The sequence below is a fragment of the Bolinopsis microptera genome, chromosome 6 (genome assembly GCF_026151205.1).
Source record: "Bolinopsis microptera isolate Bmic1 chromosome 6, MBARI_Bmic_1.0, whole genome shotgun sequence".
NCBI lineage: Eukaryota > Metazoa > Ctenophora > Tentaculata > Lobata > Bolinopsidae > Bolinopsis > Bolinopsis microptera.
The window spans coordinates 8,762,677-8,788,991 of NC_087077.1; the positions used below are offsets into that span (position 1 = coordinate 8,762,677).

Below are 26,315 nucleotides of genomic sequence, written 5' to 3' on the forward strand. Positions count from 1 at the left end.
CGTTTTGAGTTATTTAGTGACGGTATTTATTAATGATTTTAGATTTTTTTGTCATATATCATATTGAAATTATGTATTATTTGTAGACTGATGCAATACTCGAATATTAATCAGGAATATATATGGGTGTTGAAAAATCTTAGGCATAGATATTTTGATATATTATGTAGCTGTAGTTAACTTTAAAGAACGACTTTTTCTTCTGTACAGTAATACGAGTGTTCTTATTTGCTGAACCGCAAACGCTTCTATACAAAATAAATTGGGCCATAAATTGCAATGCATACCTTGTCTCGCTTGGTAAGAGACATGAACGTGCCCAGCTCGGTTTGAGGGAACACGCTCTGGAGAGCTGCAGTTGCTTCTCTCACTACTGATATATCAGTGGGGGAACCTAGCCCTGACCTGAGGTTTAGTAGTAGTTAGTAAAGTTATAGAATTATCAAGACTTACTCGTGTACCTCACTGTACTGAACACAGTGTCTGTCTGGAATACTGCGCAATGGATGGAGCCTCAGTGTAAACTGTAAGGATTAAATTAAATGTTTACTCATTACCCCTAAACCATTAAAATGTCTAATCAATAGTTTAAGTTACCAGGACCCACCTGAGAAGAACACAGCTGACAATTTTGCGGTAGAGTCCCTCCAGTTCCTCTCTCGTCCTAGCTCGGCTGTCTGTTATCTCTCTCATCACCTGGAGAAAATATATATTTTGAGATAATTGTTAATAGCTAATAATGTTTTGGGGTCCTGCCCTCAATATTATGGAAATTACCATTAGCAATCATCAATGCTAGCCATATTTTAGATCACATAGAACGAGGTCCTCAGCCCACCTAAACGTACAGGACTACAGCCCGGTTAGACCTAACCGATATTACGATAGGTTATTATAACTCATTGAAGTCTGCGCAGGATATCACTAAAAGATAATCTGGTTAATCAGAAATGGGTACAGGTTTAAGTCAGGTTACTGAAGAACATTAAGAGATTTCTCAAGACGAATTTATATCAGCAGGAATTTCAAGAGGTGACTATTTAAGACCAGAAAAATTTCGAACCATCACATTTACAGTTTATTTTTGACCTCTTTAACACATTGACATGGTTACACTTCATTTTCTCGTGTTGTCACTGTTGGTGAGCAGCGCATATTGTCGCAGACTGAGCAAAGTAGCAGCGAGAGTAAAGGACCAGATTGAAGGACTAACATCAGAAATACAGTCTCTACAGGAGCTTCAATCTGACAGCTTAGTACGAGTACTGCTAGGACCTGATGCAGAGGAAGTGGAAAGTTCTTGCTTCAAGACATGTGTGGGAGATACAGGAAAGGGGGAAACTGAGTGGGAAGATATTGAAAAAGAGGGGAAGATCCTGACTAGAATTGATATCTCTGCCTGCAGATTCACCTCCTCACCGATCATCACCACAGCGCTCTCCGGGGACGGTCACCACGACAAGATTATTGGAGTGAGTGCTCCGTTTGAGCTTACCAACAATGGGTTTATTGTCAATCTGCTGGGAGAGACCGTTACAGGATTCGAAGATCACAGAAATCCTATTGATCTGGACAAAGCGAACCGATTCAACTGGCATATCTTTTGGATTGCGGTTGGAAACACTTGTTAAACAAAACCTGCACGTCGCGATATTTTAAAATGACGATTTGTCTTCTTTTAGTTTGCTGTTCCCATTGATATTATATATATGTTATTCTATAACAAGTTACAGCTGTTTCAATTGGCGAATAAATGACAATTATTATTTAAAACTTGAAAATAGAATATTGATAACAATAACCAACGAAAAGTATTCCGTTTACCGGTTGCAATCTGGACTCCAGAACTCTTTTGTGTTCTTCCAAGAATTCATTCCGGTTAGTGTAGTTCATGTCAAAGTAAACCTGGTTGAATATCCGACGTCAGTCAATACAATCAATACAGTCAATACAATCAATTAAAAACCCAACAAGTTGAAAACGTTCAAATTTATTAAAAATAAAACACCAAATCAACTAATTTAGGATGTACAGTTAACAAATACTGGTACCTGCATCTTGATGGTATCGAGACTTGGAGATGCGCTCATCAGAAGTCGATCTACACATGTTTTAATGAGTTTCTGCACATCGTCCTTCGTTAGAGTTCGCTCAACATTAAACTGGTTGTCGGGGTCTAAAACAACCTGAAAAAGGATAATTACCTTCGTTGACACAAAGTAGATAATTAGGACAAATAATGTTATTAACTCTTGTCTGCTTTCAACACTACTATATAACTTTCAACACTACTATATATAACAAATAATTTGAGGTATGTGACATGTACGCAAACAAGTAGTGGGATAGATAAGACAATACGAAAACTCAGACCAGATAACGCCTCAATACCTGAAACTGAAGATCTCCTTCTTCTCGTCTTCCCAAATATACAAAGGGAGTCCGACCCATAAGTCGGAACCTCTCCGGTTGGTTCAAACTTTTTCGATTTTGATCCAGTCTTTGGCCCAACCTCCTTACTACTATCTAATTAGCTTGGATTTGGTTTTGGTATCTTCATCCTCTTTGGTACTATACCAGGCGAAACTATTATTTCCTTGACTAATGTCTCAACCCCCCAGATTGACAAGATACACCGTAAACTTCAGCTGATTGCCCCACAGGACTACGACTTGGACGGCAGGATCGAACTATTGAAGTCCAGCGTAATTTACAACAACGGGCTAAGTGAATACAATGAATCTGACATACAGGTGATATTCAAAAATGGTGATTTTGTGGATTTTAAAACAAAAGATGACAGTTTTGAAGGGCTGTTTCCAAAAAACAAGTCTGGCAAAGTGTTATATCCATGCCAAGTATGTGCTGGGGAAGTCACAGACAAAAGTGATTCCAGTGGATCGGGAATTGAATGTGATGGTTGTAACATGTATTTTCACAACCAATGCTCTAGCAGACCCCTTACTAAACCAGAATTTGATTTTATTACAAAGTCCCCTGGCTATGTCAAGGTTCTATGTCCACCCTGCAATAGAGTATATGGCAGTGCTGCCCTTAAGCTAAGGCGAATTGAAAAGAAGGTTACCAAGACGGCAAATACAATTAATCTCATGTCAGATCAGGTAGAGGACCTTGTTAGTATTGCCAGTAAACCATCCTATAGTGGAGTGACCAGTAAAGCAAGTAATGCGAATCACCATCGAAGTGCTTTGCTTCCTACAAACTTGGTTGAGAGTCTCCACACAATGACTAAATCTACTAGGGATAGCCAGAATGCAGATAAGCTTAAACGGATAAGAGTGGCAGTCAGACCAGGTGACACTAACATCCGCACCAGTCGTGATATCAGGAAAGAGTTCAACAAACACCACAAAGGCTTAGTCATTAAACACTGTCGCCTAACAGCATCTGGTTCTATAACCTTTGAGTTTGAGGATGAGACCACTGCCAAGTCAGTTCATGATAGCTGGTCTACTGAATTCTTTGGAGGAAATAAGGGCATGAAAATTCCGGGAGCTGACAACACCACTGGAATAGTCAAACACGTTTACGATGACCTATCTGAAGATCAGATGAAAGATGATATCATGAATAATTACTCAGAGGATATCTTCTAAACTCATTTCTTTTTGTCCTTGACAGACTGAAATGGCCATCTCCCTATTGCTCCTGTGGTCATGAAGAACAAACTGCAATTCATATACTGACTAGTTGTGGTCATGTTGACGAAGACCTTAGGGACCAAGCCTCATATCTTCTCAGTATTGGTAACGAGGTCTCCAATCTGGAAGATCTGGGTACTCCACACTTGGCGATCCAAAACTGCTCCAGAGATCCAAAGTTCATCCAAATCTGCAGTGAATGCGTGAATAATGATGACCTCAAGCTAAGAAGGAAGATCTGTATTTCTACAGGGCCCACCCACGCCTAGCTGGGGAGTCTAGTCCCTACACTAGACGGCCAATGCTCTATCCATTGGTATGTACGCGGCCTTACCCAGGCCTGTAATAAATGGGGAGTCCCTCTTAGGACGACCAGTGCTAGACACTGTTTACTACTGACTGAATGGAAACCTATTTTACTCTTCGGATTGGTAGAACCTGTCTGGTTACATGAACATTGGAGCTAGTTTTATATTAACTCACATGATATTATTGTCGACTTAGACTGCTTGGATGTATCACATCTCAACCATTGTTGGGTGTGTTACTTTGTTATGGGCTTCACTTTTAAGCTTTATTGATTTTATCTATAAAAGTGCATCTCCATTGATATTTATGTAACTCAAAAAACTTTTTCTACCAAAAACGTTTTTGATCGGGAATCGTCTTTAAACTATTTTGGGGAATATTTTGACTTGATATAACGACGTCGTCGTAATGACACAAGTGACTGATCAACCACCTTATTTGATAGTGTTTTTAAAAATAAAGTATTTATATTTTTAACTTGGGGTGTAAATATTTTTAGGGTTTTTATTTTTTTAAATTTCAGATCTTTCATACTATTTGTTACTAAAATGCTCATTGTAGCCTATAATATTTAGATTTTCATCATCATCTTGTCTGCTTTACCGGGCAGAAAACTCGAAATTAAATTACGCGTGTGAAATGTTAATATATCATTGGATACAATAGTGGTGACAAATAAATGATATTAAACATACCGCCTTGACCATGAAAGCCACCAGAGTCTCGCTAACAGCTTGACCTTTCACTGCACATTCTTGAGCTATCTCTCGGATAATGTTCTTGATAACAGATTCAGCTTGAGCTCTCGACATCGCTAAAACCTTAATAGAAAATAAATTTAGGAAACTGGCTTTTTAAAAATGAAATGAACTTGCAAAATCTTGTCCCATTTTACTGAATGAACGAAGTATTTGCTAGAAAATGAACCGTATTTGGCGCTGTATTCGCGCGCCGTTTCCAATGGTTACACAAAATGCTGAAAAAGTACACTTTCAATATTGCAAGAGGTCGCGGAGTTTGCGCTCTTACGACGCCGATTACTAGGTACAATATCTGTGCTCCAGACCCCAGATCGAAGAGTTTTGCTTGACAAAATATGTACTGCTTACAATAGCATCTCGATAACTTACAAACACTACATCTGTACAATAGTTACATGTATATACATTAAAAGAAGTGTCAACGATAAAATTCACCGGTCAGGAGTCAGCTTTTATGCACAAATCAATCTCAACTTCATTAACAGCCAAATTAATCATTATATATATCTAGATCTAATATAAATATTCCCTCTGAATTAAATACTAAAGAAAGTTCTCTTTATTTCACTTAATTTTTGCTCTATTCATCAACTCCTCAAGTTTTTTGACCCGTTTGTTGAGAGTGTCCTGATCAGCAGCTAGCCTGCGCTGGGCACGCTCCAATCTCTTACGCTCCTCCAACAAAATAGCACGTTCTTTGCCGAACTGTTCCGTCTGTAACGCTGCCCAATCTTTACATAGCTGTGTGTGGTCGTTACATTGTCTGAAGGGATGCATATTTGTTAAGGGTAAGCGACTAAAGAATACCTTCGGGGCTGTTCAGTCCTCAAAAGGTGTACAGCTATTTTTTTAGATTTTTACCGATTCGTGGCTTTTGAGACGAAGTCTCTTAAAGCCATCATCGAAGGGTGGAAATCGAGATAATTTTACGATATACGAGGATAGCGACCTAATTCGAGTCCGTACAAATATTTTAGCTAGTGCACATATCGTTCTAAAAGTTGCCTGTTTAGTTCTAGTTGCTATGGTAGCATCCGCAAAGTTGTTTTATATTTGCGGGTTGAATCATTGTCTTAAATGTATGGCGCTAAACATGAAGAAAAATCAATGATCAATTGATCATTCTGAGTTTAAGCCAAGATTATTACCAGATTACGATCAGAAGATATGGCAATGCAGTGGCTGAATGGTGCACAAATATCCGGATATTTTGCAATAATCCCATTTGTTGATTTATTTATATCAGTTACCTGATATTTGTATATTTCCAAATTTCATGATGCCTAATATGCTGTACAATGAGCATAGCTTTGAAGTAGGACGAACAGAGGACGAACTTTTAGTTATCAGTATTAACAATATCATTGTAAATATCACAAGCATATAAAACATTGCCACGGATATAACGTTAACAGGTGCACAATGCACTATCCACCAGATAGTTATTATAGTCCGACAGTGCACTATGAGGGACACTGGGGCAGTGACCGACATCAGACTAGTAATAACCGGTAGTGTTTACCACGTGACCAAGGATACCCCTAAAGAGAGACGCGCACCCAGTTTCTATGTTGACCATATTTATTAAAACCTGAGCATTACCATGGTCACTGACCCAGAACCCATGGTCAGTCTCGCCTATGTCTCAGTCACCTTTTGCACTGTTCCACTATGCAGCTATGAATATTACTGATTGCTTCTTTTAGTGAATTTTCTAATCTATTAAAAACTGCATTAAATAAATCCATCCATATCATCTTATAAGCGGTAATCTGCTAAATCATAATTGATGAACACTTTCCCTTACTCGTTAAAACAATTTAAATGCTTGGAACTGCAAAATGTAAATAGAGTTGCATATGATTATGATTTTTCGATTTTGATTTATGGCAGCCATTAATCATCTAACTTGATTAATCCAAGTGACACATAGAATAGTTTCTGGACGTTACAGTAATTCGAAAGCCAGGAAGGTCCATTTTTCTTTTCTTGGGCATAGATAACTCAAATTTGTAGTTGATTAGAGGCAATATATTGTGATTTTACCCTAAGATACTGAAAGCAATGTTCGAGACGATTTGCTCAGCTAGTCCATGAGGGTCTTCACTCTTCAGCATTATCAACCAGTTAGCCGGATAGCAGGTAAATGCATCACATCAGACTGGTACACTATATTAGTGTCTGATATAATACCCTGCACAAAACAGATAAAATTATATGATTAATACAGTGCACCATAATAACAAAGAGAATATAGTCTGTTCTGTTAGACACCATGGTGTACCAGTCTGATTCCGACTGATACACCATGGTGTCTAACAGAACAGACTATATTGTGCACTGTAAGGGTACTCATCATTAAACATTGTCAAATTTCTATTCTGTTAATATGTTACTTTCGTCGTGGTAGAATGTTAAAATTCTACTTTCATTTCTTTTCAATTGCCGTGTCATCAAGTGATGCCGCTGGGTAATGGTCCTATGGGTCGCTTTAATTAACAGTGGTGCCGCTTAAATGTTTACAAATTAGTATCAAGTATACGTAAAGTAACTCAGTTTCATAAAGTTGCGCCACATATTAAAAACTGCAATTTTTATCTTAATATTAATTTCCCTTTAGGAAGGATGAGATTAAAGGTCCTCCTTCTACTATGCTTCATAGTAGCAGTATCTGCGGGCAAAAAGGGCAAAAATAAAAAACAACCAGCGACAGAACCTCCAATAGGAGCTTATGGAGAGGATGCAACCTTCATCCTCAACCAGCCTGTTACAAAAAACGCTAAAAAGTTCTCAAAAGTAATGAAAGACCAAAACGTTGTGGGTACATGTAGGTATCTGCTCTTCAAGGCTATGAAGACTTGGAACGATGCCAAAGATTCCTGTGACAGTCTCATCCTTCCCATGACACTCCGAGTTAAGGGCTCTATGGCGACCATCAAAACGGAGGATGAGAACAAAGACATGGTAATGCTAATGAAGATGGCACATGGAGTAAAGCACGTAGGCGGCAAATATGACAGGTTAAACTGGGTTTGGCTTGGTATGAAGAAGATAATGAACACTGGAGTTCACCTTTCTAAAGAGGAAATAGGAGAGAAGAACTTCAACGCGTCTGAGTGGAGATGGGTGGACGGGTCTATCCCGGAGTGGTGGAGATGGCAGAGAGACATGCCTGATCAGGACTACGACAAAAAGAAGGATATATTCCAGGACAGAGTTTCTCTTAGCAAGAAAGGACGGTGGGATGATAGCTTCGGGCAAAAGAAGATGCCGTACGCGTGTAACTACTGCGGTAAGTACATAGTGGTGCAGAAACACGTGAAATGGGACCAAGCTAAGGAGCTTTGTGAATCGATGGGACTGACCATGGCAAAGATCAACAACCGTGAGGAAAACGAGGAACTTGATATGGCCGCCAGACTGATGATGGGGGATGAAGTGGGTGAGAGAAGGTGGAACCAAACTAATTGGATCTGGATCGGGACACGGGAGGTAATGGATGAGGATGGTGTGGGGACTGGTGTCTGGCAGCATCACGATGGTACTGAGCTACTCTGGGAGAGCCCTCCGTGGGACTTCAAGAGGCAGCCTGATAACGAGATTAGGGGAAAGAAGGGTGAGCAGCAGGTTTTAGCTTTCTCAAGGATCAACACGAAATGGGATGATTCCTTCCCTCATAGAAAGCGTCCGTTTGCTTGCATGTGTCCAGAGGCAGCCTGCACGACTAACATTTACTGAAGTGGAAACTGAGGAGAGGTCGGCGTGTAATAGGAATGAGCTCGATTAATTTTCATTTTGTAGGTGTTAATTTCATTTTTGGTCAAATTTCTCCTCGTTATAATATTGTGACTTGTAAGCTTTGAAATTCTATTTCAATTAACTTTGTGCTCATTCATAGGTCGTAATATTTAAAGATTTGGGAGTTCTTCGTCATCTTTAGGATTTTAGTTGTATTGTATGAATTTATATTACTGCATTATAAAGTTATAACCAACATGCTTATCATTGTTTCCCACTGGTTTAATGTCACAAAAAACAGTCACATGAAACTTAAAGAAGAATGTTGTCTAGTTACCGACTGTACAGTGTACATACCACAGTGAGTGGTTATTAAAATATGTAGCATTCAGCTCGGTCTATATCTCTAGTCTATATTTCATTACTTACTAATATCATAAAGTCAAACTTACTTACATGATATTACGATCAATAATTAGATAAACCACATAGAATAATTTAAAAGGTAGCTTTTCTTTATTCGTAAACTGTTATCTCATCGAACTTCAACTAGCTAATCTCACCAAACCTCTACAAAGTTGAACCCGAATTTTAATTAAACGAGGTTAACAGGTGAGCTGGAATTGTTTTTTGTAATTTAGCGAGACTAATCACCGACTCAAGTAGTTGACTTGTTACAACTTCTAAGAAACCACTGCGGCACGTACAACAGGTAAGATTGCGAGTTAACTCTGGCAATGTTTTCTTTAATAAAATAATGCAAATTCTTAGGACTAATATTTTCATTAAAATATGTTCTGTCACGTTTGCTTATGATTCCAGGGATAATATCCGGTAGTAGAGACTAGGTAGGACAAGTGAAACTACTGTTTAGGAGGAAACGCGAGCTTTCAGTGTGCTACACTTTCATCAGGCTCAAATTATTTGTTATATAGTAGTGTTGAAAGTATTAAAAGGATCCAGGATCTCATGTTTGCTTAATATTGTTGATCAGCAATGATAGTTACCTTACGAGACATATTTAAAAGGTATGAAATTACACCTGGAAATACACTGGAGAGAGAAACGTCCCTGAACCAGAAGATCAAGAAGATCAAGAGGAACTTGACTTGTAATTTTTCAAATTTCATATTTTATTTTATTGATTTTCTCAAATATTGGGTTTTATTTTTGTAAAATATTAAGAAATGATAAAAATCCCCAAATACCATGATTTAATTTGGGGTATGAAATGAGTTGGTTTTCGGCAAAAAAAATCCCATATTTTCGTTCCCAAATCATTTAGGTCAACGGAATTTCGTACATTTTAAATATGTCTCGTAAGGTACTATAAACTACCGAATTTGTATATTAAATTCTCTCATATTTAATAAATTGTACTCTTCTCCACTTAGAGTTAGACACTAGAATTCTTTTGTTACAGACAGTGACACAACGGTCCCGTCTGGAACATATCATTGCTAGACCTCACGTAACAATCACGTGACCAGCACGTGACCAGCACGTGACCAGCATGACCAACAGAGAGAATTATAATTCTAAAGCAGCCTCATGAAAAGGAGTATCTCAAGTACCGTACATCAACTACTACTCGTATGAGGACCCGTCAGTAAGAGGGGCAGGTATAACCTAATAACCTAAAAACTTAATAACTTACTTCTTATTCTATTAGTTATTAGTTAATACTTGTTGCTTGATCATGTAACTCAGTCGGAGATTAGTGAATCGTTACTAGGGGAAAACCTCTTTAATCTTTTAAACTATTATTGCTTATCTAGTTTACATAGAGAAGGAGTGTGGGACGTGGGTCTCCAAAACTGCGATCTAAAACTATTTTAGCATATTTGAAATTTCAAGTTCATTTTAACCTAAGACTCCGGGCTATTCCAAAATTTACAAAATTGCTATGAATTTATTTACAACTCATATTAAAGGCAGAAATTGAGCAACTCAAAGAACCAGCATAAAGAAATTTTTTTCAAGATTTCTACCCCCTCCCCTCTGTGTGGCATTCCGACATTAGAATAATTGTACAATGTACATCATTGCGGTAAAAATAAACAAATATTTCAATATCAATCAGGAAGTATGAAGCCAAAGATCTTATTGATAGCTGTGATATTGGTAATTTCCAGTGGTGTAAACAGCCAAGAAGACGAAGTTGTCGAAGATGCAGTGTACGGTGAAGACGCATCCTTCATCCTCAACCAACCTGTGGCACTAAACGCTAAAAAGTTCTCCGAAGCACTAAAAGACCAGAGTGTGGTAGCTACTTGTAGGTACCTGCTCTACAAGACCTGGAAAGATTGGTATGAAGCCAAGGACCTCTGTGAGAACATTACTCTTCCCATAACAACCCGGGGTAAGAGTTCCATGGCAACCGTTAAAACAGAGTTCGAAAACAAGGACATAGTCACGTTGATGAAGCTGGGGTTTGGAGTTAAAAGTGTCGGCAAAAATATAACAGAAACAACTGGGTTTGGCTGGGCTTGGAGAGAGTTGTCAACAATGACGTCAAACAGGACAAAAAGAAGAGAGGGGAAAAGTACTTCCTTCCATCTGAATGGAAGTGGGTGGACGGGTCCGAGCCGGTGTGGTGGAACTGGCAGAAGAAGATGCCCGACGGAGAGAAGGACAAGAAACTAGAACTCTACCAGGACAAGGTTTCTCTGAGTAAGAAAGGTGAGTGGGACGACAGCCTGCAATACAAGACAATGCCGTATGCCTGTAACTACTGCGGTAAGTACATTGTCATTCAGAAACACGTGAAATGGGAGCAAGCGAAGAGCATGTGCAAAAGCTTTGGACTGACATTTGCTACAGTTAACAGTAAGCAGGAAAACGATGATCTGGACTTGGCCGCTAAACTGATGATGGGAGCAGACGTCGACCACAAGAGATGGAACGAAACAAACTGGATTTGGCTGGGCACAACTGAGGTCATGCATACCGACGGTACGGGATCTGATGTGTGGGAGCATCACGACGGTTCCCCTCTCCTCTGGGAGCCAAACTGGGACTTCAAGAGGCAGCCCGATCACTGGGTGAGAAGAGGCAAGGAACAGACTGCTGTGGCTTTCTCCAGGATCAACACAAAATGGGACGATTCTTTTGTCTGGAAGAAACGTCCTTTTGCTTGCATGTGTCCTGACGCAGCTTGCACAACCAATATTTACTAAAAACAGAGATTTGGTTAAGAGGAGTTTGATTCAACATGGCGTGGCGACGAAATGAAATTGGACACGATTTTATAGACTTTAAATGAAATAAATAAAAGTTTAGTGAATATTACGGTTAATTTGGATTGCATTTTATAGACAGCATTTCACTGCTTCGTCGAGTTAAGTAATCATAGTTGACACAAAAATAAAATGTATCTAAACTGACCTAATCAAGTCATCTCTCTGCTCAAGGATCCACTTTTCCGAATCATCCCGTGCATGTTGTAGCTGTAACTTCTCCTGCTCAAAGCGCTCCTTAGCGCCGTACAGCGCCGAGTATTCAGCTTCTAGCACCGAGAATCCCTTCGATATCTGGCCTAGTGTTAGATGAGCTCATGTTTTTTAAAGAAAACCATCTCCACAGTTTTTAAAACTGGAGAATGTCACCAATTCATTAATTTACCGCTTTGATTTTAAAAACAGAAAGTTATCAATTTTAAAACTCGCACCTAAAACAGATTCTTTGAGCTTCTCTAGCCCCGTGTGTTTATCAATATCCGGTATTTGGAAGTCTGTGAGTGGAGGCACCGCAGGTAATTCTTCCTGAACATGACTTTGTTAAGTCGAATCAAGAATTTAAACTTGCTTTTATTTAAAAGTAATTAATTTGAATAAATAGGAGATAATCATGTTTTCCCACTGTTCTGGAGCACCACGTGACTGCAGTGCACGAAGCTGTATACTTGGGGCAAAATGACGAAGAAAATTTGAAGAATGACATCATCAACAGAGTATTGTCTAAATGAATACCATGCAGCCAGTCAACGCCAGGGAAATCTTATTACATGATAATCTAAGAAAAAAAGTCACCCAAAAGCGAAATCACACCATGATCTATCATGGCGCATCAAACTCTTACCTTACCATTCGTAATTTGATACATGAAAATTACTGAGGGAGTGACATTAGTTCGATATCTTTATAAGGTCACTCACTTTATCTTAATCTAATCAGCATATATGATAGAGTGCGGAAGCAGATTTCTGGTCACTAATGTAGTGTAATATGGTAAGCTAAGTGCAGCAGGGTTTAGGCTTTAGATCTTTTAGAATATTCTAGTATAAGTGTTAAATAACCGTTAGGATTAGTGTTATAGATTATGGATGGTTTTGGACTTTGGAGGACACGTGGTAGTCAGGGTAGTTAGTTAGGTTATATTATTGACAGACTGAGCCACGTGTTGCCGCGTAACGCAGTGCTGGAAATTCTCATCTGCCCCGTTACGCTCAGTTCTTCGAGTGGCTTGTTGGGTAAGGTTTATAAAATTACCGTTGCCGAAGAACACTGTAACGTGGCCGATGTGTCACTAGTATTAGTTTGATTGACTGTAATTCACGCTTCGAAACTTGTTGTTCGAATACACTGTTTCCTTTGTTCTTACCTAACTTAGGACTCGATCAAGTCATTCGATCTTTTAAAGTCATACGGCACTCAGTAACCAGTAAGAGCTAAAGTGAAATTGCAGAGCTTGAGAGCTAGAGATTTGCAGGTATTCGTGTACGAGACTTCGATATCGTACCCGTATATTTCTTTAAGTACCGTGTACGACACTTCAATATCGTGCTTGTGTATTTCTTAAGTTCTGTGTACGACACTTCTCTATCATACCCTTGTACATTTTAATTACCCGTGTACGCCACTTCGTTACCGTACCTTTGTGAGCAGGCAGTGTTGACCATTGGTACGCCCCGGGAGGACTGATCTGGTTGCCAACCCTATTTTACACTAAATGGCATGCTAGCGAGCGCTTTGTTTTACAATTCACGATACTGTTTTGAATTGTGGCGTGTACCGCGTAAGACCGTGTTCTGTGAGGTAGCGGTGTGATTTAAGGGACCCTTTTAAATGAGGACTGCTTTTAATGTGTGATGTTTTTACTGTGTTATTTTTGTGTGTGCCTTTTTGCTGTCACTTGTTTGGCTTGTTGTCATAAATATCGTTGGTATTAAACGGAAAAAAGATTTAAAATCGATCACAGTTTACTCCTAGAACATATATTATTATTTGGATTTTCAGGTCGGTAATTTTGATTAATAGTACACAAGAATTGGTTTCGTGTGCATTCCTTATAGTTTTTAGCGCTGATCATTTGAATATAATTCAGCAGATCTCAGTAGTCAGTGTCGTTTGTCTAATTGATTTGCATCAGGAAGCTACAGGAAGAAAACTGAGGGTACACACGGTTTCTATTCATCACACAACAGTGCTGTGTAACAAGAACAATATCACAACATTGCATTGCTACGGAGGCTTGCAAAAGATCTCGAAAACTGTCGTAATAGTCGATAGTTTATTTTGATGTCATCGACAAACTTAGTCGAATGCAAAAGATGAATCATCAGTGCGTGCATTCTGACGGTGGAAAACTATTCATATGTGATGTCAAGCGGAAATGCATCGTCCTTAAATTGTTACACAACAAACGTAAAGACATGCTTGAAGTTGACGTGGCTGACTTTGACAAAATGTTTCCGGAAGGCTTACCTCCGATATTGTGGATAGAGAATTCTGTTTACAACTCGGCAACAACTTTTGATGACTACCACAGAATAATGAATGAGAAGATTTCACAGCGTTTGCTTATGGTTGGTAGCCTTAAAGACGAAGGACCAAAACAGGATAGTGAAACAGGGACTGAAACAGAAGGTGAAACAGCTGGTGAAACGTCAGGTGAAACATCTGGTGAAACAGCTGGTGAAACTTCAGGTGAAACAGCTGGTGAAACAGCTGGTGAAATAGCTGGAGAAACATTAGGTAAAACAGCTACTGAAATAGCTGGTGAAACATTAGGTAAAACAGCTAGTGAAATGGCTAGTGAAACAACTGGTGAAATAGCTGGTGAAACATTAGGTAAAACAGCTACTGAAATAGCTGGTGAAACATTAGGTAAAACAGCTAGTGAAATGGCTAGTGAAACAACTGGTGAACTAGCTGGTGAAATAGCTGGTGAAACATCATGCGACACAGAACACGATAGGGATACAGAACACGATAATGAAATACAAAGGCTAGAGAAACTACTTAAAGATAAATTCCTGACTATGACTACCGAGGAAGTTATCACAAAGAATTTCCAGTCAGATGAATTTCACCTCCATCTTCGAAGATTTGAGATACTGACGAGATACAGTATAGAGGGTAATGACAAGAACACCAAGATAGATCTAACGGACGAGACAATATCTTGGATTCTATCCACAGCAGATGTGATGGAAAAGTTGATGTACAGTGGGAATACCGTCAGCATTGCGAAATCAATTATAATTCTCAAGACGATATTAGAGTTGGACGATGGGGCAAAGACTGGGTGGAAATTGAAATTAGCTGTAGCGATAGCTCTTACGTTTAACGAAGAGATAAGACAACGTCAACCTACGATCACCAGTATTTGCCATTACTTCGAAGATGGGCCTATCATCGATGGTATAAAACGATATTGCAACTTCGTTAAATGGGCACAAGCAGGCGAACTATTTAACACTTTCTTTGATTTATCTGTGTGGCACTTAAGGAATGTGGTGAACGCTTACGTTTCCGATGATGAGCTTATCTGTGCGCGCAAGATCACCAAAACTAAAAACTTACCATCAAATCCAGAAAAGATTCGAAACTCATTCTTTGGAGATATGATAAAATATAAAGCTTACAGACTAGGGACTGAGTTTACCAACCCTGAGAACTTTTACTTGACTAATTGGGTCACACTCAAGGACATTTATCATTTTGGAGGAGCATGTGGCGCCAAGGCTCACTTCGGAGCTGCACTGAGTCAAGCACATGGTCTTCCCGCCCAAATATTATTGCAGCCTGGCCACGCTATGTACATATGGTACAAACCTGAAACTGGCTGGGTCCTCAGTGGTCAACACAGATTCTCCTGGCAATATGCCTGGTTTAACGAGTGTGGACAACGTGCCTATGTAGACAGTTCCATCTTAATTCCATATATGGAACAGTTACAGAAGTTCTACGCGGACAATACAGATCCCATATCTAAAGCTTTAACAGTTGCAGCCATCATGCAATTTGAATGGGGATTTAACACTGGTCTCTCTTTTCTTGAAAAGTTTTACTCCACAAAATTAGGCGAAAGGTTGTTCAATTCATTTAATATTCCTATAATGACTCATCATATTCCATCAAGGTTTCAAAATTTAAATGTCGATGATATAATTAGAGTGGCAGCCAAAGAGCTTTCCAGTGAAAATTTATTGAAATATACCATTCGCTCGGAATTGGAGACGCTACAATTCAAAGACTTTCAATGGGAGATTTCAGGGGCGGTCCTGAACTTTAAATCTTTCAGCATGGTGAGAAAAATTGAGTTAACTTGGAAGAGTAAAAAGTATGAACCGAAAAAAGTTGAGATATTGTACAAATTTGAGGGCGAACTTATTCTTAAAACAGAAGATTTTACAGCTTTTCCAGATGCTTTAGTAGATCAAATCACCTTACTCTTCGATTACGGAGATGCTGAATTTTATCCATTTAAAGTGAGGAAGATGGTTTTTAAGGGAGTTATGTTTCCCCTAGATAAAATATTAGATACATGTGTGAACCAACATTTTCATGATAACGAGCTAGCCAAGATTTGTGTAAAACGTATTGTAAGCTGGATATTATACCGCTTTTCTGTTGATTGAATTAAAAATACCGTATACACTAATTTTGCCTCAGATTTATGTTTTTTACGTTTTAAATTTTTGATAGAAATATTTTTATATCATGAATACGATGTTGTCACATGATTGAAACGTTGAATATTTCCTTTCCTGATAATGATTGAATGAAATGATGGAATGATTTAAAACTTCGTATTTTTACGTATTTAATTTCGAGAGGTCAAATACAGCGTCCTTTTTAACCGATTTTTATCTAATTTAACAACACTGTTTTATACGATGATAATTCGTTTTTGTGAAATTCTGTTGTTTTTTTCCATCTTACATATTGTTCACAGTTACTAAAAATGATGTAAGATGTTAGGATAAAAAATAGAAAGCAGCACGATAAAAACCTGTATTTTGAAGAGTGTGACGGGAGGGGAAGGGTTGTCTATCTGACAAGTAGGCATCTTCCTTCCTCTTAAACTGTGTATTTGCAGTACCCAGCAATCTGGCAAGATAATAGGATGCGGATGATTGGTTACTAATTATAGGATGATTGGTTACTAATTATAGCTCATTCGTTAAATGTGAAACACTTAAATTAAACTCGACACCAGTTAAATGTCGGACCTTTGTATTTCAGCCTGGTGAATAAAAACTGGTGTCTTTTATATTAACATCGATTTGAATGTTCCTGAATCTGGGCCTCGGTAAGACTCCACACAGCTTGTTGCAACAATCGTTCAAATATTAACAGGTAAAAAACAGGTATTAAAAGCTCATTATATCAGAACTTACTCCCACGAGTCCCACATGAGAGCACTCAGAAGTTTACATACCATTTAAAGTATCATCGTTGAGTCCACCAAATACGTATAGCAATTCATTAAAAAGGGTCGATACGTGAACATGTCTGGTCTCTGGCTGGGTGCCAAGTGTATCACACGTGTACCATGAGTTGGAGGAGAGGGAGTAATACCACACCTGGTGAGGAGTGACATTACATATAATGGGCACAATCCGGTCAATCGTAAATATTCATTTAGATCACGTGGTCAATCGTTGAATATTTCTGATTGGCTGAAACACATCACGTGATCTTAAAGTGCTTGACAAGGCGTTAGTTTTCTTTTTTCCTCGAGGTTATATTCCTTCGAAGCAATAAAGTAGTTAAATGTAACACACGACAGGTCTTTGTGGTGGGAAATCAATTTACAGGTCTCTCGTTTATTAGCTCTGGTTTATTAACGTATATAATGACCGGCCTGTCACATGTCTTCGAGGTGAACGTTGCAATGTGGTATTCTATTAAAAAGAAAAAAGCATTCATTTCTTGGGTAGCTATCATTTCAGATCTTGGTGAGTTCCATTATTCATCTAAGGATGTTTAACTGAATCTATTAATGTCTGAATGTAAACATTTTGGGCACTTTATAAATTTATAAATTTAAGTGTAAACCAAAGAGGGTCAGTCCTAGAGTTTTGGTAACAGATAATCAATACGAATAAAGTACCCTAACTTTATACTGTGATACAAATTTAACCATATACAGCACTAACAGTATAGCTGAGTATTAGCTGACCTGATTGAAGCTATGTTCAGGCAAGCTATCGTTGCTTCCCCCAAACAGTATAATATAGTTGCTATCATAGTATGAGATGGTGCTAAAGTCACAGGGTGACGGGTACACTCCACTTGATATCTTTATCTTAGTCCAGGTTAGAGTGGTTAGATCCAGGCAGTGCAGATCGTTATACCTGACATTTTATATTGTAATTTACTAATACTAAATATAGGTAACTTTCATATTACCTTTTAAATATCATAGTAGTATCATGTCTCTAGCTTAGAGTTAAAGCCGCTTAAAGTCAAGCTTAAACTTAAAACTTTAAAGGAAAGAAAGGAGTTTTAAGAGCCTCCTGGTAACTTACCATAACACATGAGATCCACTGCCTCCGAACACGAACAGTTTATTATCCGAGACAAGACTACAGTGATCTACCCGAGGTTGGGGGACTGCTCCTTTGGTATCAACACAGGTCCATCTTAGAGGGCTCGCACCTGAGGGTTCAGGGTAACTTACATCGTTACTTAACATTCCTTACATTTAGACTTAGTTACTTAACATTCCTTACATTTAGTCACTTAACATTCCTTACATTTAGTTACTAACTTTAACGTTCACCATTATACAGAAAAATGTTCCACTATTAATATTAAAAGGTAAGGTCGGACGATGAAAGTTTAGTAAGGACTACAAACTATTCATTTGACAAAATTAAAACTAAATATTAAAGCAGGAAGAACTTGGAGGAAGAAGCTTACTGAGGTTAAGAGTATAAAGGTTATTAGAAGGTTCATCCATCATCACACCACCGAACATGTACAAAGTCTTGTTTCTCACTGATATAGACTGTGATACTGGCCCTGGATCCCCTAGTAACTCTACCTGAAATTTAGCTAATGAAATACATTTTACGCAAGAATTTTGGCTCTTGTAAAACAAATGCACTCCATTTATGGCACTAGGATTTTACCAGCTGTAAGGTTTAAGCAGGGAAATCATAATAATAATAATAATACGACTAACGCCAGTTTAAATAGAGCTCGCAAGTCGCAACATAACACCCAGAAAACACAGACAAATAAACATTGAACCCACCTCATACCAGGTAAAGCTTGAAGTATCCAATTTGTAAATTCCCCTGACATGCTCTAAGGTGAACTCATTGCAAGTACCCCCATACAGGTACAGGAACCCCCCACATTCCACGAGAAACCCCCCCACACGAGGCCCGGGGTTTACTCCTGATGTCGTTACCTTGTTGCTGTATATCTGCCGGGGATATGGAGGGTCAAACTAGGGTTTTCGTTCAAGGATAGAAATGGGTATCTAATCAATAATCTTGATATCTTTTGTGAAATCAGCAGCGGTTGATGCAGGATGCTTCACCTTTGATCCGTTGAGAGTGAAAATGAAGAGATCGTCGTAGTAATGATTGATACCGTTATCGTCCATGCAGGCTCCTCCGAAGACGTACCATCTCTCGTCAATCCTACACTGAGCACAGCCATATTTAGCTCCAATCTGATCTCCTTCTATTGTACATTGTAGCCATGTTCCTTCAGACATCCAGCTCCTGGGCCACAAAGAAATAATGGTTAGTGATATCATAAATAAAACGAGAAGAGTAGACAACCTTTAGTTTTGCGAATAAAATCGATTATCAGTGTGAATAAAACATAGTTGGGGCTATAAGCCTTCCATTTTCAATCCACTTTTCTAGTCGAATTTTCAAATAAACAAATAATGTACTAGTAATGAAACAAAAACTGGGCACAAATGATAAAACATAACATAACCATTATATAATAATATGATGAATATGATCGGCAGTTAATAATCGGTAGCAGGTAGCCTAAGCATTACGGTTGTTCTTGCGGAATGTTTAAGTTGATGCTCGCAAATGCTGACCAATTTTGACTCGTTAATCAATTTAAAAATTATCAATGAACACATGCCTGAATCTGATAGTTTACAACTTTGTACAGTTAAAATTAATTTAATACATTTTTCACTCCAAATTGCGATCAACACAATTTGAAAACGGCATAAAACATTCCATTGACGCATCTAAATTCTAAACGGTGGAATTTAAGCCTGACTATTCATACAACGCACAGCATCGTACGATTCCTCGTATTAAGCGAATATCAGTTCATCTCCACAACAAATATTATATACGATCTTAATCAATAGTAAAACATGTTATCACGGCTGATAAAATACTGATCTTTAAACGACTAAACAGCACAGGATAACTTTCAAGAATTTAATCTATTTGAGGTATGATGAGCATCAGCTTTCTTGGGCATCAGGATCATAATCAAAGTCATTTTCATCAGGACTGTTTAGTCGCAGTTCTTCTAACACGTGATCTTCGTACTCTTCCGTGTTTTCTTTGTAGTGCAGAGCCACTCTTATCTGATAAATTTAGAGAGCTGATTAACCCAAAGTTTGAGTTTTGTGAAATTTCATAACGTCGACTAATAATAAACAAATTATGTTGGAGAGTTTAAATTTTTGTTGACTTGTTGTTTAGTAGGGTCACTATATATATACTACACTTGATGTTACTTATATTAAAGTTATGGCTGCTTTAGATAATATGATAAAGTTCGCATTTAAGACAATTATTCTGATTACGAAAATCCCAAAATATCCAAGATACTTACTGCTTCACGAAATATTTTGACGACGTTGCTTCCATCGGCAGCAGATGCAAAGAACATTTCTATATTGTTAGTTGTTGCGAACTTGAAGGACTTTCCCGCCATATCCGGATCTTTGTCGATCTTGTTGGCCACACAGATAACCGGAATTTTGGGTCGGTATTTCCGGAGTTCCTTGTACCAGTTTGTGAGGTTTCTGTAAGTTACCTGAGAAAAGATTTTGTCAAAAAACCAAATCTAGGACAGTCTGATACCTCAAAATAATAATATCTAGTATATTCGGAACAGTAATTCTAAACTGCATAAATGATGAGTCGCAACAGCTACAGAAGTTTTCCCAAGACCGACCTTTCTGCTGACATCGAAGACAAGTATGCAAGCTTGAGCACCGTGGTAGTAAGCGGAGTGCATGCTCTGAAACCTCTCCTGACCTGCTGTGTCCCATAACTCTAAATCAACCTGACAGCAGATATGACATTATAAGTGGCGGTTCTAACTAGATAAAAAAGCTCAAACATTTATATTTATTCTGGTGTGAATTACTTAAACGTCTAAATTACTGATTGGGATATTGTTGATACAAATTAAAAATGACAACATAAAATTTTGATGATACCGTGATTTTGAATCAAGGTTTCACAAGGCCAGACGTCATCAATTGACAATAATCATAACATAAACATCAAGAAACCTCTCTATCATCCACAGTGTCTGTATGTTTAAAAAGTGTGAGAGCGTAAGTAGAGAGTTGTTGAGGTTTGTAGTTGTCTTTTAAATACCTCTCAACCAGCTTGCTTTTACCAACTGCGCTGTCACCCAAACATATCACTTTCACTTTTTCGTTAGCTGCCATCCTGTGCCAGATTTTGGGGTAAGATTGTGTTTTTTATACGATGGTAACTGTAGATTATAATTACGATACTTTGAGTCAGTTCAGCATAAAATAGATTTAATTTAATTTATATAGCAAAATGTAAAATTTTTCAAGAAAGGAAGTATTGGGCCTAATTATTAAATGACTGTAATTCTGAAATTACACAATTTGGTAATCGTGAACACGGAACATTTCCAATTATATTAGTAGTCCTTTTTTAAACTATAAAAGTCATGTTTTATGAGCAAAGAAAGTCGAATTGTTTTAAAATATCAACAGGGATTATTCTAAGGACTATGATTGTAGTTTACAATATTTATTATATACTGTTATTTAAAATAAATCTGTTCTGAAAATTAGTCAAGCATGACCTGAAAATGAGACGCAATCTGTAACATAATCTGCAGTTTTATTGTTTTATTTAATTCACAAAGTTACATTAAATATGTAATCATAATGTTCTGTATTCTGGAATAAAATATAATACTAAAGTACACAATATTATCGATACCTTGTGCAATGTGTAATAGATTGACATGCATTTATTAAAGTTTAATCTGTCCCCAAATATCTCATATAAAAATTGTCGATACGATAAGTCATAGTAATATAATTTGTCGATGTTACAACCATGCATAACAAAAGTTAAGTCATAAAATTTCTGATGACGAGTTGTGCAATGTAACAATGAACTTTAACCAGTTGGCTTATAAATATGTAAGAGCAAGGAAAACAACTCATGCTGGAAGAAACTCAGATAGATAAATATTATCAGCTATTCCATCACAAGAATTAATAATTTCGTTACAAACATCATCCACAAGGTTGTCAGCGATGTTATCAACTATATTGTTAATAGTGGCCCAAGGATCAAACCCACTTGTTTTAAAATGTTTGGTGAGTCTCAAATACTGGAGCATTGCATTTTTGTAACTCTCAATTTGACGCATGTTCTGCTTAGGAAAGTTCAGTAAAGCTAACCCAGTTTTTGTACACTGACTGTGAATAGCAGGTGGAGTAGCTATAATACTTGTGGGGATAAGCTCAGCACTCGGTAAGCACACTAGAGGAACCTCTTCAGTCATGTTTAAGGGATTGCTGTATTGCATATGCAACCACCTGCTTCTGATATCATCATCTTCCTTTTGAATTTCTTCTAATTGACCCAATAATTGTGTCATTGTTGTGCTCAGTTCTTTGGTCTTGAAGCTTGGTTCTGCACAAGGGATTGAAATAGGTGAAGGTATAACTGCCTTGATTTCATCAAATTTCTCTTCGGCATGTGATAATTCCCCAGTTGACAGTGTTAACTCAGGAGAAGCAGGGCAGTTACCTCTTCCAAGCTCATCAATCCAAGCTTGTCTTGCTACCTCTCGCTCTGTTATAAGAGGAGTCACATTTCCTCTAATCTCCAATGGATCCCATTTAGCTTTATTTGGCGCAGAGGTTGGTCTTAAAGGCTCATGTAATGGTTTTCCTAAAGGTCTCTTTCCCCTCTTCACACCAGCTGACATAGCTCGTTTGTAGGTATTATTGTATCGTGAAACATTCCCTTTTGACTTAGGCTTGATTACCTTTGAATTAGATGGTTTTGTAGAAGGTGCTTTTTTGTTGATAACAAGGTTTTTTGGAGGTCGGGACTTTTCTTTTGCAGATATATTCATCTTTGACATATTGTTGACTATAAGTGACTTAAGAGCAGCTTTCAAACTTTCATTCCTATCCGGGCTCAAAGGAGATCCAGTTGCTTGCTTCACTTTATCAGCAAGATTAAGCTTACCAGCAGGTCCTATAACACTATTTGTAGAAACAACTTGTGACGGAGAAGGGGCAGGAGATATTAATGTTGAAATTTGGACATCCTGCAATTCACAGATTGTCCTTAACTCCTGAAGAAGCAGTTTTAAATCACCTCTCACTTTCTTTACAAGGTCTGTCATGTAAGTAGATTGCAAGGTTCGTGAAACACGTATGAAACTGTTTAAAGCACTCATCAGTGATCTGTATGCTGTGCTCATATGACTGAACACATTACTTTGAGTCAACACGATTCCTCTGTGAATAAATGCTGTGCGCTTCAGCTGGCCAACAAGCTCAGAAACGTGGCGTTTTGTGTTGTAAAGAAGTCTACACAAATGCCTCCGCTGTTCTTCAACTCTGCGCTGAAGCCTCAGTTCTACAATAGGATCTGGATACCCTTGTTTGCTTACTGGCTTACCAAGATCAATGTAAGCATGTTCTATGTTGTCAATCATCATAGAAATAGACTTTATAGATTTGTTTGCAGTTGAATCAGGTGCTGCAGAAGGAATATTAACTCTGAACGAAGCTGATTTGTTTGGTCTCCATACTGAAGCTTTTCTCGATTCAACAGGGTTTCTATTCGGACTGTGGGAAACATAAGGGCGTCCTGGACTGAAAGAGGTACGTGCTGGTGCCTTTACATAGCCATGTTTGTGCTGGCTTAAATTATTGTTAGAGACCAGTTTTTCAGGGCTCTTTATTTTAACCTCTTTTACTGGAATGTGATCCAAGTCATCATCTTTGAATAAGTTCCCAAGGCGAATATCTCTCTTGGCAAGAAGCATCGCTCTCTCCATTGTGTTGTTGTTGTCATGATGGTTTTCTATCCCATTAAAAAGCATAGGAGAGGGTTGTCTTATTGCTGCTTTGTTGTTGATTGCCGCATTAGCTCTCTCAAGGTTGAACTGAAAGTAACAATATGTTATTATTATTGAAGGGGTTTTCATTTCGTTTTTTAATTCATTCATTTTTAAACAGGAAGAACAATTTCAGGACAAACCTAACTGTAATACTTCAAATTATTATAAAGTTTAGCTCTATTTAATGAAATCATAAGTATCATACCCTGAGCTGTTCAGTAACATATGGCATTGGCAATCTTTCAGGTCATTTCAGAATATGTTAGCTTGCAGTCATCCTGAGAAGCAAAATCAATGATCTTAAAATAAACATTAAAAACATGAGGGGGTAATAAACAGTAAAACCTCAATTAACCTTGCATTTTGAGGAAAGGAAAACATAGACTTTTTAACTATTCCTAGTGGATATCTATTAGCTACATTTCAGCTGCTTTTGGTCCCATCGAAAAACATTTTATGGCTGATCAAATGAAAAGACATTTTCATATTTATATATTACGTAAACACAGAGGGGGAAGAGGAGGGAGGTTTAAAATTGGCCAGAAAGTGATTGCGGAATAAGTGAGTGACCCCTTATACTCCAATAGCAGGGAGGTGTTGAGTGTGCACCTCATTGCCCAAAGATTGCTACTGAATCGGGTTAACTAGGTTATTGGTACAACTCAAATCAATCTAAAGTGAATACTTTTGGGGAGATTCATAAAACCCCAGTTTCTAGACACTATCCTTTTGATATTGAGATATTGGTATCTCAGATCACGTGAACATCGTTCCTTTTTTATGACACAGTAATTTATTGACACTCACAGCTATAATTTTAATCATTGAATCAGTATTTTATCTGTGCTCTGCGTAATGCATCACATGAATCAGTTTTTTAATCTATTAACTTATTACACATTTGTGCTCTGCTTTAGCATCACTTGACTATTTAAAAAAATTGTTTGTTCAGGCCATGACCTTATAGTCAGCCAATTGGCCATTGCTATATTATGTGTATATTGTTTGAATATTCTTTCCTTTAAAAAAAAATAAAACCTGTTTTGACATATTATATTTTGTGCATCCTAAATAATACATACTTTACTGTTATCTTGGCCTTGGGTGCGCTAACAATGTCTAAAGACATTTGCAGTACTTAGCACAGTGAATCGTTCAACATGACCATATTTAGATAACATTTATGGAAAATCACATGCCATATAACTTTTAAATCTGATATAATAAATAATTAGTTTCAGAAGCTCCTTGCAACTATTTAACTATCTCAGCTCCCTCTAGATACCTCAAACTCTAAACATCAAATTATATATTGCTTAAGACCGGAAGTTAACTCAAAATTAGTTAAACAAATTAAAAATTTTTGACATCTAACCAGATTGCAAATGTTGGAACTAATTGTATCACTTATATTTTTTAATTTAAGAAAAGAAAAAAAGGGGGACCCCTTAATAACAAATAATATAACGGGTGATACTCGTAAAATATTTGTTTCATATATTATTATTCGACGTCACGAGTCCAACTCGGCGCGCGTCCTGGAAGGTTGTAAACCTACAAGGACCGGCCCCAACCCATGTAGCTGAGACACCTCACAGCAAGAAGACCAAAGTTGCTCTTGCTTGTGAACCGAGCGTGCTAAATCACTCTACAGTCGATCTTCGAGATTGTTTTGGTTGACGATGTCAACCCATCGAGATCGTTGCTCTGCAAAGCAGAGCAACGATCGACGATCAACGATGCGAAGCAAGAATGCTAGTTCGCGCGGCGCGTCGAAGCGGCGAAGTCCTCCAAAGATTGTTCTGAAAGGGCCCCCGATGGTTGTCAGTTGTAACCATGACCAACTTCTATTAATGTATTTTCGGACGCTGATTCCGAATCAACCCCCATGACATAGGGTTAAAATGCTCTCCTAACGAGATATTGGCGAAAAACGGCGAATTTTTGTTTAACTGAGTCTAATATCTCGTCAGGGTTAGGGTTTCGGCATATGTTTTTGTTAAGGATTGGGTTAAGGTTAGGGTTGGGATCAGATTATAGAGGGTTAGGGTTTCGAAAAGTCGTTCAGAACCCCAGCAGACCTTACTGGCTAGCGATATTACTACAGGGTGATCGCCTTTTCACAGCTTGTTGAGCTCCGCGCGCGCTCGTGAGTTCATTGCATTTGCACGCTTCAAACATTCCAAAGATGCAATTGTACCGCGTACCACGTGATACGATGCAGCCATTCAGAGAACAACAATCTG

General features: G+C 38.0%; 6 protein-coding genes across 8 annotated transcripts in view; 1 reads left to right on the forward strand and 5 right to left on the reverse strand.

Annotated features, from left to right (window-relative positions):
- LOC134816922 (cilia- and flagella-associated protein 206-like) overlaps positions 1 to 4,786 on the reverse strand; it is a 26,415-nt gene extending 21,629 nt beyond the window's left edge. The window contains exons 1-5 of the mRNA XM_063825972.1: positions 4,667 to 4,786; positions 2,052 to 2,186; positions 1,825 to 1,905; positions 608 to 696; positions 288 to 405 (exon numbers count right to left, since the gene is read on the reverse strand). Of these exons, the coding sequence (XP_063682042.1) occupies positions 288 to 405; positions 608 to 696; positions 1,825 to 1,905; positions 2,052 to 2,186; positions 4,667 to 4,783 (540 nt within the window). The 5' untranslated portion in view covers positions 4,784 to 4,786. The remainder of the gene's footprint in view (positions 1 to 287; positions 406 to 607; positions 697 to 1,824; positions 1,906 to 2,051; positions 2,187 to 4,666) is intronic.
- LOC134816925 (arylsulfatase J-like) overlaps positions 1 to 9,410 on the reverse strand; it is an 89,052-nt gene extending 79,642 nt beyond the window's left edge. Inside the window, exon 1 of the mRNA XM_063825976.1 lies at positions 9,384 to 9,410. The gene's annotated coding sequence lies outside the window, so the exon portion shown is untranslated. The remainder of the gene's footprint in view (positions 1 to 9,383) is intronic.
- Positions 1 to 26,315, forward strand: part of LOC134816912 (mucin-2-like) — a 765,431-nt gene that overhangs the window by 666,391 nt on the left and 72,725 nt on the right. Inside the window, exon 1 of one of the 3 annotated variants that reach the window (XM_063825933.1) lies at positions 2,300 to 2,314. The exons of 1 other annotated variant lie outside the window; for it this stretch is intronic. The gene's annotated coding sequence lies outside the window, so the exon portion shown is untranslated. Of the gene's footprint in view, positions 1 to 2,299; positions 2,315 to 26,315 lie in introns of those variants that run through there. One more of the 3 variants, XM_063825935.1, reaches the window with a different exon arrangement.
- LOC134816926 (actin-fragmin kinase-like) lies at positions 4,667 to 19,435 on the reverse strand. Its single transcript, XM_063825979.1, has 10 exons — positions 19,253 to 19,435; positions 18,962 to 19,135; positions 18,625 to 18,748; positions 18,231 to 18,360; positions 17,882 to 18,056; positions 17,138 to 17,282; positions 16,709 to 16,806; positions 12,141 to 12,234; positions 11,858 to 12,008; positions 4,667 to 5,495 (listed from the first exon to the last, which is right to left on the reverse strand). The coding sequence occupies exons 1-10, from the start codon at positions 19,430 to 19,432 to the stop codon at positions 5,297 to 5,299; spliced, it is 1,470 nt and encodes a 489-aa protein (XP_063682049.1). The 5' UTR covers positions 19,433 to 19,435; the 3' UTR covers positions 4,667 to 5,296.
- The window catches only part of LOC134816936 (rab-like protein 2A), a 46,513-nt gene continuing 39,819 nt past the window's right edge, over positions 19,622 to 26,315 (reverse strand). Inside the window, exons 2-5 of the mRNA XM_063825994.1 lie at positions 21,224 to 21,386; positions 20,881 to 20,991; positions 20,536 to 20,739; positions 19,622 to 20,284 (exon numbers count right to left, since the gene is read on the reverse strand). Of these exons, the coding sequence (XP_063682064.1) occupies positions 20,159 to 20,284; positions 20,536 to 20,739; positions 20,881 to 20,991; positions 21,224 to 21,385 (603 nt within the window). The 5' untranslated portion in view covers position 21,386 and the 3' untranslated portion in view covers positions 19,622 to 20,158. The remainder of the gene's footprint in view (positions 20,285 to 20,535; positions 20,740 to 20,880; positions 20,992 to 21,223; positions 21,387 to 26,315) is intronic.
- On the reverse strand, positions 21,533 to 24,353 carry LOC134816921 (uncharacterized). Its single transcript, XM_063825971.1, has 2 exons — positions 24,275 to 24,353; positions 21,533 to 24,114 (listed from the first exon to the last, which is right to left on the reverse strand). The coding sequence occupies exons 1-2, from the start codon at positions 24,299 to 24,301 to the stop codon at positions 22,144 to 22,146; spliced, it is 1,998 nt and encodes a 665-aa protein (XP_063682041.1). The 5' UTR covers positions 24,302 to 24,353; the 3' UTR covers positions 21,533 to 22,143.